Below are 12,358 nucleotides of genomic sequence, written 5' to 3' on the forward strand. Positions count from 1 at the left end.
GTTTTCCCCCCAGTTAGTCCTCCCTGAATCTTCCTTGAACCTTGGGGTTTCTGCCGCCCAGTTCCCTTGTCCTGCTGCTCATTCCTAAGGGTTAGAACTTCCTACACAGGATGTTGCAACCGGAAAGGCGAGGGCAGGTACACAAAACAAGCACACAGGTGACAAGCGAATGGCGCAGGTCTTGCCAGGGTGTGGCCGGCAAGTGTGTGCTTGGGCGGGCAAGCAAACAGTCAAGTGACGCTAGTATCAGTTGTGCGTCACATCCCAAACTTACATCCCTGAGGGCGGGATTTACAGGAAACTCGCCTTGCTAATTTCATAAACAGGGTATTTTTTTCCTGGCATTGGAATGTTCCTTTTCTAGCAAAAGGAGTGGCACTTCAGGAGAAGGCAACAGCTGTTATGCATGCAGAAGGTGCCAGGTTCATTCCCCAATAGCATCCCCAGGTAGGGCTGTGTAGACAATACACAGTCTGTGTAGACAATAATGAGCTAGATTGAGCAACGGCCAATACTGTACAAAGGCAGCTTCCTATAGCCCACTCATGTCAGCCCTGGGTCGAGTAGCGCAAGATTGTAATTTTTCTTAAACCCCAAAAGTATGAAGGGAAAGACAGGAAGAAATTGCTACCATACAAATGTTGGGAAGAGGTATGGAAGGGAATCTCTGAAATAATAATAGGTATCTGTTATCAATTTTACACTTAATATGTGAATCACTTATAATTCTTCTACTGGCAGCTGCTTCTCTGACCATTTCATTTGCTCAAGAAAATGTAAATGTGAGTGCTCACTGGAAGGACAGATCGTGAAGCTGAGGCTCCAATACTTTGGCCACCTCTTGAGAAGAGAAGACTCCCTGGAAAAGACCCTGATGTTGGGAAAGATGGAGGGCACAAGGAGAAGGGGACGACAGAGGATGAGATGGTTGGACAGTGTTCTCGAAGCTACCAGCATGAGTTTGACCAAATTGCGGGAGGCGGTGGAAGACAGGAGTGCCTGGCGTGCTCTGGTCCATGGGGTCACGAAGAGTCGGACACGACTAAATGACTAAACAACAACAAACATAGCAGATGTGCACCATAAACTCGCCATATGCTGGAGACACCGCGTGACATCACGTCATGTCCATCGGTCAAATTTGGCCTGCAAGACCTTATAAAACTCTGGCCTGTATAGACCAAAAGCTTCCCCCATCATCTCCACTTCATGCCAGCTTTGAGAGTTTGGATCAATAGGCTTCATTTTAATTAGGGTTGCCATATTTCAGGAAGTAAAATTCCAGACATAAAAGTTGTTGAGCTTTATTCACCTCCCCAAAAAGGCACTTCCTGCTTCTGTTGGCAAAATTCCAAACATTTTGCCAATTTCCCGAAATTACCCCCAGGCGCTATTTTCGCCGCTTTAATCCCAGACATGTCTGGGAAATTCCAGATATATGGCAACCCTACATTTTATTAATATATAGAAGTTTCAGGTGCTGTAATAGTGGAATATGGTTTTGGCTTATCAACCACCTTCTCAGTCTCCATTGTGAGGCCAGTTATAGAACAAGAAGACAAAGGAGTTTTGTCTCCAGAACAATTACGATACCTCAAAGTGACTAATGCAGTTATGGGGACAGTGCGCCATTTGGGGGTTATGATCCAACCCTGTTGGAATTGGGACAGGCACCTCCAAGCCTTTGTTTTGCATTTGTGACATCTGAGTGTGAAATGTAGGATAGACTTTAGGAAGAGAAATCTAATATATGGTTTGACTTCCACATTACAGACGTTGCAAGCCTCCCATATGTAAATGCAGTCAGACAAAACAGCCCTTCACCTGAAATGAGCAAGGATTGACTTTCACAAAATAATTTTTATTAAATAGATTTCCATTCAGATTTCATTGAGTGAAACATTTCCTTTTTAAAAATTAGCACACACACACACGATAGGGCAGCAAAAACCTACCCCAGAATCCTTTTCTTCCGAAAGGCTGAAAAATTGCAATACACAAGTATTTACATGTACAATTACGTCTGATTGCTGGGCAGGCCCAGAATTCAAACATCCTTTGGGCAGCTGAGAGGACTTTGAACTCCGAAATCTGAATTCTCTACCCAGTTGTGGCTCTAGACAAGAGGGAAACTCTTTAACACGCACACATACACACACCTGTAGAACCAGGTTAACTCTTTCTCAGCCAGTGACCAAGACTGGCTGCCTGAGGTTCAGCGGTAGCAAATTAGCACCACCTCCCCATCGCAGAGGGGGAGGAGAGAAGAGAAGGGGTTTTAAGTCTCTCAGCCGCTGCTGTTGCAAACGGTGGCCCGAGGGCTTGCTGGGCTCTGCAGTTCTTCAGGCTGAAGAAGAGGGTCAAGCTTTAGCCAGGAGTGCAACAGCACTTGTTCCAGCGTTGGCCGTTCAGAAGGTTCCAGAGATAAGCACCATCGGATTAGATCTTGGCAGTCTGGGAAAGTAGAAGAGCCAACATTAGAAGGATATACAGGAGCCTTGGCTTGCAGAGGCATTCTGCCACCCTGTGCCGGTTAGGCCTTTGCACACTATAATCTGAATTTGAGATTGCAGGGATTCAGTCCTAAGTGAAGGATTTACCAATTTGAGAAACTGAGAATGAAATTCCTTGTTTAAAAGGTACACACACACAGCAAAGTCACTAGTCCTTAAGGCTGTGGATACGTAGAAATGGGGTATAAACTTTTAAAAGGTAAAGGGACCCCTGGCCATTAGGTCCAGTCGTGGCCGACTGTGGGGTTGCGGCGCTCATCTCGCTCTATAGGCTGAGGGAGCCGGCATACAGCTTCCGGGTCATGTGGCCAGCATGACTAAGCCGCTTCTGGCAAACCAGAGCAGCACACGGAAACGCCGTTTACCTTCCCGCCAGAGCGGTACCTATTTATCTACTTGCACTTTGACGTGCTTTCGAACTGCTAGGTTGGCAGAAGAAGGGACCGAGCAACAGGAGCTCACCCCGTCGTGGGGATTCGAACCACCGACCTTCTGATCTGCAAGTCCTAGGCTCTGTGGTTTAACCCACAGCACCACCTGCGTCCCTATGAACTTTTAGGCACGAGCTAAAAATGAAGGAGAGATGGGGAATCTTGAACCATTTAGGATTTTTTTTTCTTCCTAGGTGGCTTACAAGAAAATCATATCAAGAGCCACCCAGGTCCTTCTCAAAGGGTAAATGGCCCTGCGGTCGAGAGGCCGGATCAGCATGAGTAGGGGAAATGTAAGAACCATTTCAAATTCACCTCATTGTTGGGTTTATAACTAGATCTCCTCAGTTTGCAGACACACTCACCAGCAGAGACAGGGGTGCGGAACTCCACAGTTGCAGCCAGAATCTCCTCGTCCCGTTCAAAGGGGATATCGCCGCACACCATGTCATAGAGGAGGATCCCCAATGACCAGACCGTGGCTGGCAGGGCATGGTACTGCTGGGACTCCACCCACTCTGGTGGGCTGTACACACGCGTACCTGAGATGGTGAGAGAAGCCAATGGGTTACCAATCGTCCCAAGCCTAAGATACATTCAATTAAAAAAAACCAACCAAAAAACTCCTCTAAGTATTGCATTTAAAACAAATTAAAGACCACTTCTATAGAAATTAAAGCAGAAAAAATAGAAAGAGTGTGTTAAAAATAAAATAAACCCAGCAATGCTGATAGAACAAGCAGCGATCTAGTAACAAATAATCAGAAGCAGATTCTGAAAGACAATCTTGGCAATAATTTTGCCTAGCAAGCTTCAGCTGAACAAGACAGCCTTTGTCGTTTCCTGAAACTCACCAGATTTAGCAAGACTGGCCTTTCTAAGCAATAAAAACAGTGCCATGATTGAGAAGTCCCTGCTTTAGACAAAGTGGTCTCTAAGGTGGACCCTTACAGAAGGCCTACTGAGCAGATCTTCACGCAGGAGGTGGCTTTGTGGGTTTCTTAAACCTCCAATTACTGGGACTTAAAATAATTCATAACGAATAAATGAACATAGGCCACACCTCAAAGCAAGCTCAGAAGTTAGAGACCCTGTGTTCTAGACCAGGATCCTAACCATCTCCAAGGGGATGAAAGTACCCTGGGAAGTCAAGCTGAGAAGTAAATTTTGATATAGGCTCTAAGCAGTTGCAGCTCCCAGCTTTCCACTGCCAGAGCCCTTGGGTCTCACTTCCCTCCAAGGTGGAAAAACGCTCCAATGCCTTGACACTCACCATCAAACTCTGTGTAGGCAGAATCCCTCAGCAAAGCCCCAGAACCAAAGTCAATCAGCTTGAGGTTGCCGGTGCGCAAATCCACCAGGATGTTCTCGTCCTTGATGTCCCGATGCACCACCCCCTTTTCGTGGCAGTGGCGAGCGGCTTCCACCACCTGGCGGAAGAACTGGCGGCAGAGTTTCTCAGGGAGGGGCCCCTGCTCAGTCACATAGTCAAAGAGATCCTGGCAGTTCTCAGGCCTCTCCAGGATGAGGAAAAAGCCTTCGGGGCCTTCATACCAGTCCAGGAGGCGAATCACGCCCCGGTGGCCAGATCCTGAGCACACGAGCTTCATCAGCGCCACTTCCAGAGGCACCACTGCCCTGTTAGGCTGCAAAAGGAAGACAAAGAATAAACTAAGTACAAGGAGTTCAGGGATAACTAAGGAGTCAACAGAATGTTGCTTCGGTACGGAAGGTGAACGCTTTTCGAACAAACTCACCAGCTCTGCCCAGTGTGAAACTTTATTCCTGGCAACATGCTTGATTGCAACCTATGGGAGAAAACACAAGAAAGATAAGAGCCTAAATCACACCACTTTTAAACCCCCTCCACCCACAGAGACTGAAGCAGGTTCGGAGTCAGACTTTCCCTAGATCAGGACTGCAGAATTTCTCTTTCAGCAACATTCCCCGAACCTGGCCAACTGCCTGGGTGGAATTCAATGTAACACTAAAGAGATTGTCTTAGCACAGGCATTTCTGCTGGCCCAACAGAATGACATTCCCTTTCCTCCTCCCCCCTCCAAGTTTTGGGGATATCCCATACAGTAGGAGTCGGCAAGGTTTACCTCGCCTGAACCAGTTCACTCCAGTGGAGATCACTTTGTGGGCCTGAGCATGAGCACCCGTGATTTCTGGCATCTGCGACTGCGCAGATGTGATTTCTGGCGCTGCAGAAGTGAGTCCCTGTGCCATGCTACACTGGTTTAGCCAGGCAAGCTGGCGGCTCAGTTTGGGGGGCGGTTAAATGACCCCCGTGGGCCACTTGTGGCCCATGGGCCTTAGGTTGCTGACCCCTGCCATACACGGTTGCAAGCTCACACTTGCTGCTGCATCACGTGCGAAGTGCCCCTCCAGCAGCCACTCCCATCACAAAGTCTCACCAGCAGTCCATCAGCAATCCTGTGTCCAGCGTAGACCATCCCAAAGCCGCCTTTGCCCAGCAAGCTGCCTTGCTTATACAGAGCTTCAAAGGATTCTTTGTCTTTACCTAGAGAGAAAAGAGTAGACGACAAAGTTACTGGGACTGGATTCACACTGGGACGTTGCTGTAGCTGTTTCACCATGAGAGCACCATGCTAGGCTTCTGTTCACTCTTGTTCCAACCAATGTTCCAGATCCAGCAACAGTTCTGATGGCTCCTACAGTGGCACTGCCAGGGCAGGACTCTGGGGCAGACCCTCAAATAAAACAGGGTCTGCTTACCACACCACCATATTGGAGGGAGGAAAGTAATGCCCACATGAGCTTCTAGAGAAGGACTCCCTCCTGTCAATCCACTGAGGCCAGGGGCTAAAACGACCGCACTGCATCACTGCCTCCAAGAAGAATTTGAGTTCAAGAACACTGCAAATGGCTCTCAAATTCAGAGCGACTCCCCCAGCAGAGGAGAAAGATGTACCCCCACCAGGGATGGGGCACCTGTGGCCCTGCAGGTGTTGCTGGACTCCAACTCCCATCATCCTCAGCCATTGGCTATACTGCTTGGCGTTGATGAGAGCTGTAGTCCAGCAACACCTGCAGGGCCACAGGTGCCCCCGTCTTGCAAGAAGTGAAGCTTTCCTAATTTATGCATCTCTGGGCCTGAGAAAGGCTTGCCTGTCTATCTCCTGCACACTATAGAAGAAGAGGAGTAGTAGTTTGGATTTGATATCCTGCTTTATCACTACCCTAAGGAGTTTCAAAGCGGCTAACAATCTCCTTTCTCTTCCTCCCCCACAACAAACACTCTGTGAGGTGAGTGGGGCTGAGAGACTTCAGAGAAGTGTGACTGGCCCAAGGTCACCCAGCAGCTGCATGTGGAGGAGCGGAGAAGCGAACGCTGTTCACCAGATTACGAGACTACCGCTCTTAACCACTACACCACACTATACAGCTGCTATGAAAAAAACATAAGAGAAGATTGGTGGATCAGGTCCGTGATCCATCAAGTCCAATGCCTCTGGGAAACCTAAACACAAGAGCACTCTCCCCACGTGCAGTTTCTAGAAATTAAAGAAGAGCTCTGCCATTTATTTAACTGCATGAAAGGATTTTGGCATCCCTAACATCAGATTGTTTGGTCCTAAAGGCACTGGAGTGAAGGGATTAGGGAGGAAGCGAAGAAGATGGGCAGGCGGTAGCCAAATTTTCTGCGGCTTTAGTTCAGCCATCCCCAACCTGCGACCCTCCAGATGTTTTGGCCTACAACTCCCATGATCCCTAGCTAACAGGACCACTGGTCAGGGATGATGGGAATTTTAGTCCAAAACATCTGGAGGGCCGAAAATTGGGGGTGCGTCCTTTAGAGCCTCACTTCTCATGCTTTAAACAAAGGACAACTCAGTAAATGACAAAACCGCCCAGAGCCTTGCATGTGACTCACATGAAGGACAGCTGCTCTCCTGCCCATCAGAGACCAGCTTCCCCAGCCTAGCAGCTGGTGAAACTGGACTTCCTGGTTGACTGCCTCTCAGCCCAGCTTTAATACAAACAGTAAGTGGGAGGAAAGAGAGAGCGAGAGCTGCAGACTGAGATCCTTGGGTGTGTTGTGGCCAACTCTTTTTTTATTGATGGAGGTTCCTTGCCTTGAACAGCTGAAGTCAATGGGCAAAGTTTTCTCCAGGAAGGAGATGCATGCAGCAGTGGAGGAAGGCTGTCCCTGACACATTGTGCTTGCTGCAAAACTATGATAGGAACAGTTTGCCAGAAGAGCCTAATGGCTGAGGCCAGTGGCAAATTAACTCCAGCATCTTGCTGTCAAGGTGGCCAGCCAGATGCTTGCCAGAAGCATGCAAGCAGGAGGAGCTGAGCACAACAGCTTTCCACCTGCAGTTTGCAGCGTTTGGAATGCAAGAGGAGATGGAGGAGGCTTCCCATTACAAAGGGCTTAAAAGGCACAAGAGTCCCTTCAGGAAGCAAAGAATTAGCAACTCAAACTAGGTCACATTCAGCTGCGCTTCTTTCGCTTGAGGCAAAAGCCCATCCCACAGATAGCATGAGAAAGGAGTTCGTTTGTTAGGCAGATGGGGCAAGGTGAGAATCCAGGATGTTTGTCTGATGATTCACCAATGGGAGGTAAAGGTTAGGAGGTTGTTTCTGGGAAATCCTCTGTTTTTGAATGAGTTATCAGGGGAGGAGATATCCCTCCAGGGGATGGAAGAGGGTTGGGGCGTGTCTGAACCAGGGGAAAAGAAAGAGCAGTAGGCAATTTGGAAAAATAGTTTCCATCTAGCTGGAGGTAAGTAATGCGACCTCTTTGCTGAACTCACGCTCGGCTTGCATGTGTTTGTAAATAAAGCAAGCATGACAAAGATGCCGCACATCTCATCTAACAGGAATCCAAACCAGCCACGGCTGCATACCGCGGAGTTTCTCACTGGAGTGGGAGAGCAGAGATGCTTAACGAGTTTGCGAACTGACTCGCCCTTTCTCGAGCGCACTTTATTCGGTGGGGGGCAGCAGAGAGTCGCCCTCGCCGCTTCCAGGCATTTCGCCACCCAGGCTGCTTCTCCGACCTTCCCTCTGCGTCGCCTGCCCGCTCTCCTTGTGTTGTGTGCGCCAAGTTAGGGGGCACGCAAGGTAAGCAGACGCCACGGGAATAGGAGACCCCTCTGCCTAAAACCATTGTGCAAAAGAAGGATCGCGCAAAAGGTGGCTTTTTTCCAAGGAGGAAGGGAGGCAGAAAAGGGGCGCATCTGTGGAACATCCACTTCATTTCTCCCCTCTCAGAACTCCCATTTATTATAGAGATGTTGTAAATTGGAAGGGATCTCGCGGGGTAATCTAGTCCAACCCCCTGCAAGTGCAGGAATATTTTGCCCAACACGGGGTTCGAACTCACAACATTAAGAGTCTCATGCTCTCCCAACCGAGCTATTCCAGGATTTAAGGCATTGCACGCCCCTGTTTCCCCAGTGCCCAAACCCCAGAGTTGCCTTAGGCGCACCCCTAACCCCAAGGTCAGGTGGACAGCAACTGGGGGAAAGGGCTTCCGAGGCGGCGCCCACCTTTCCAAGTAACCGGCAGCCCTCTCGGAAAAGGGCGTCGAGAGGAATGAAGAAAGGAGGGGCGACTGGCGAGGAAGTGAGAGGGAGACGGACGAAGAACCAGGGCGATCTGCAGCAGAGAAAGAAAGCAGGTCTCCGCTACTACCGAAGCTTTCTGCAAAGGAACCCAACAGGGCAAAGGGACAGAAGAGAAAAATGCACAGAGATGCGCCCTATCCTGCAGCCACGAGCGAGAAGGCGCATCTTGCAGAGTTTCCCCTTTCCCCCCTCCTTACACCCGCTGCGGGCGAAGAGGTCAGGGAGATTATTATTATCACCATCCACTGCACTGGCTCTGCTCCTGCGCCTTTGGAAACGTCCCAGCATCCAAAACTTTAGCAGGGAGAGGGTGCAAGAAAGAAAAGTTGGACAGGATCCCGTGCGTTGAAAAAGCGCAGGAACTCTTCACGCATTAAGTTTTGGGGAGCACACGGACAGGGAGATGAGAGACAATGTGGTGTAGCGGTGAGAATGCTGCACTAGACCCTGGGAGACAGGGGTTCAAACCCCCAGACTCGGTTACCAAACTCGCTGGGTGACCTTGGGTCACTGCCTCAGCGTAACGGACGTACTTCGCAGAGTTGTTGCGGGGATAGCAAGCAGGAGTGCCAACTTGGCCCCGGGACCGTGGCGCCGAAATTTGTGGGTGCCCAGCTCCTTCATGGGGAATTTTGGGGATGCTCGGGCACCCAGGGAGTTGACACTTAGGGTAGCAAGTATGGGGAGAAGTTATGTACCCCGCTTTGAGCAGCTTGCAGGAAAGGCGGGGTATCAATGTAATGAATGAATAAATAAACAAACACACAACTAGTACACCCGCGCGAGGCACACGCTTGCCGCGTTCAGATACATTTACATTTCAACAGCCCAGGACTGAAATAAAAGTTCCAGGTACTTTATTTATGGCAACTGCTTTGCAGAGGTGCTGGGTACTCCATTTACAATAGGTTTGGCAACGTTATATATGTGTGTGTATACACACACAGCATTTGTGGGGAAACCCAGTAAGATGGGCGGGGTATAAATAATAAATTATTATTATAGTATGTCTCTGAACGCGACAAGCCGGTGCCTCGTATGTGCGCCCTAGGGAAGCCGGGTCTGGAGGGCAAGCAGCTATTCCTCATTGAGCAAATCCGAGCCTCCAGACCCGACCCCACTGAAAGAGGCGCGCGATCCTTGGAGGAAACCTCAACCAGCGGGGGAGACGGGCGCGCACGCCTTACCTGCGGAACTCCAAGCGACTTCGCTCCGCTCCGGGACCATCGTCCCCAGCAGGGCTGCCTCGTCCGCGATCTCGAGCCCGGACCGATGCCCGCAGAGGCGCAGGCGGCTCAAGCGCGGCTCAGGCGGGCGCCCCGGCGCTGCATAGCTGCTCCAAGTGCTGAGCGCGCTTCGCCAGTTCCGCTCCGAAGCGACCAGCCGAGAACTCCTTTCTGCGCTTTTACGCACCCGGCCTTTCAGGCGGCTCGGCTTATTTGCATCTCTCGCCGCGGCGGCCAATGAAGGTCTCCCTTTGGTTCTCTATGCAAATGAGCCGACGCCACTGGAGGGGCGGGAAGCGGAGGGCGGAGCCGGGCTGGGCTTTTCCTTTCCACGCGCGACCGGGAAAGATCAACTTGAACCGCTTGGACGTGGCGAGGATCCAAGGAGGCGCGTGTGCCCGGCAGCCTTGACCCTCCTCTTGGCCTTGAAGTGGGTTGGCTCCCACCCAAAGCACCTGTTCGCGCGCGGAATGGGAGCCCGGGAGGGCTTCAGGCTTTTTCAGTTATTGCATAAAATTTATATCCTGCTTGATTGCTTAACCCCCCCCCAAAAAAAAACCCCTCAAAGCAGTTTGCATCGTGCTGCCTTGGGAGAAAATCTGCTTTGCTTTCTTCTTCTAGGAACCCCAAGATTCCCACCCAGAGCAGATGCCGAAGGCACACAGTTGGGATTAAAAAGCAAAGTGCCTCTGAGCATATGCGGAGTCTAGGAATTGGGTTTCCTTTCCTTTCGCAGACCAAAAGGGCCACAACAGGTTGGCTCATTTTGGGGGGGTGGGGGCGGGGGAGATATTTTGTTCTTCCTAATTTTATTTTATTTTATTTTATTTTTTTAATAGAATATTTATTGAGATTATGTAAGAAATTACACATAGAGAAAAAACAAACAAAAACTAACAAACACAAGCTAACGAGACAGTTAACAATAAAGCAACCTAAAAAAAAGAAAGAGAAAATGATACAAAAAACAGATAACAGATAACTAAGAAATAGGAAAAAGAAGAAGGAAAAAATATTTTAAAAAAGAATAAATCCATTTTTCAGCATCTTTGAGCTCATTTGCTTATTTCCTTGACCTCCTCACACCTCCCCTTTTGTATTCTCGTTTTCCAAGTCTTTTCAGCAAATACTTACCCTCTTTCATTTATTTTTGCTCTATAACTTAACCTATTATAACTATATATTTTCATCCATATAACTATCTATATTTACCTATTCTTATTAACCTTATTACCAAAACCACTTCTTTTCAGTCCAGCATCATTTTAACATTCATTAATTTTACAGTATTTCTGCAAATAGTCTTTAAATTTCTTCCAATCTTCCTCCACCATTTCTTCTCCCTTGTTCTTCCTAATTTTAAACAACTGGGAGTCAGAAATCCTTCCTGATCCACTGTTGGGTCATCCAGAGTTTTACCAGTAGATCCGTCTCCTTTCTTTCATTTCCTGCTCTGCAGATATAACACTTTGTGTCCTTGGTTAGAGCTTGGTGCTGACAACGCCAAAGTTGCAGGTTCGATCCCTATAAGGGAGAGCTGCATATTCATGCACTGCAGGGGGTTGGACTAGATGACTTCAAGGTCCCTTCCAACTGTGATTCTATGTGAAATGCACTAAAAATTTACTTGGAAGTAAGGTAAAGGTATGGGACGCGGGTGGCGCTGTGGGTAAAAGCCTCAGCGCCTAGGACTTGCCGATCGTATGGTCGGCAGTTCGAATTCCCGCGGCGGGGTGCGCTCCCGTCGTTCGGTCCCAGCGCCTGCCAACCTAGCAGTTCGAAAGCACCCCCGGGTGCAAGTAGATAAATAGGGACCGCTTACCAGCGGGAAGGTAAACGGCGTTCCGTGTGCTGCGCTGGCTCGCCAGATGCAGCTTTGTCACGCTGGCCACGTGACCCAGAAGTGTCTGCGGACAGCGCTGGCCCCCGGCCTCTAGAGTGAGATGAGCGCACAACCCTAGAGTCTGGCAAGACTGGCCCGTATGGGCAGGGGTACCTTTACCTTTACCTTAAGGTAAAGGTAAAGGACCCCTGGACAGTTAAGTCGAGTCAAAGGCGGCTATGGGATGTGATGCTCATCTTGCTTTCAGGCCGAGGGAGCCGGCGTTTGTCCACAGACAGCTTTCTGGGTCATGTGGCCAGCATAACTAAACTGCTTCTGGAGCAACGGAACACCGTGACAGAAACCAGAGCGCACAGAAACACCATGTGTTCAGAGCAGTGGACTTGTAATCTGGTGAACCAGGTTCGATTCCCCGCTCCTCCACCTGCAGCTGCTGGGTGACCTTGGGCCAGTCACACTTCTCTGAAGTCTCTCAGCCCCACTCACCTCACAGAGTGTTTGTTGTGGGGGAGGAAGGGAAAGGAGATTGTTAGCCGCTTTGAGACTCCTTAGGGTAGTGATAAAGCGGGATATCAAATCCAAACTCTTCTTCTTCTTCTTCACACTGCAGCAGTACCTATTTATCTACTTACACTGGTGTGCTTTCAAACTGCTAAGTTGGCAGGAGCTGGGACAGAGCATCAGGAGCTCACCCCGTAGTGCAGATTTGAACCGCCGACCTTCTGATCAGCAAGCCCAAGAG

General features: G+C 49.4%; 1 protein-coding gene across 1 annotated transcript; it reads right to left on the reverse strand.

Annotated features, from left to right (window-relative positions):
* Window positions 1–1,840: 1,840 nt before the first annotated feature.
* Window positions 1,841–9,943, reverse strand: PIM2 (Pim-2 proto-oncogene, serine/threonine kinase). The gene is made up of 6 exons (XM_082204446.1): window positions 9,735–9,943; window positions 5,365–5,471; window positions 4,702–4,752; window positions 4,218–4,590; window positions 3,310–3,486; window positions 1,841–2,454 (listed from the first exon to the last, which is right to left on the reverse strand). The coding sequence occupies exons 1-6, from the start codon at window positions 9,772–9,774 to the stop codon at window positions 2,288–2,290; spliced, it is 915 nt and encodes a 304-aa protein (XP_082060572.1). The 5' UTR covers window positions 9,775–9,943; the 3' UTR covers window positions 1,841–2,287.
* Window positions 9,944–12,358: the final 2,415 nt, after the last annotated feature.

Source organism: Podarcis vaucheri (genome assembly GCF_965113315.1).
Source record: "Podarcis vaucheri genome assembly, chromosome: 17".
Classification (NCBI taxonomy): Eukaryota; Metazoa; Chordata; class Lepidosauria; order Squamata; family Lacertidae; genus Podarcis; species Podarcis vaucheri.

What these genes read in the sequence shown, in the direction of transcription:
- PIM2 (XM_082204446.1), bottom strand. Translation starts at nt 9,774, where the DNA reads ATGGTCCCGGAGCGGAGCGAAGTCGCTTGGAGTTCCGCAG. An exon ending in GGATTGCTGATGGACTGCTG is followed by an intron (nt 4,753 to 5,364) that starts GTGAGACTTTGT and finishes TTTCTCCCATAG; the next exon opens with GTTGCAATCAAGCATGTTGC. An exon ending in CCGCACCCCTGTCTCTGCTG is followed by an intron (nt 2,455 to 3,309) that starts GTGAGTGTGTCT and finishes CTACTTTCCCAG; the next exon opens with ACTGCCAAGATCTAATCCGA.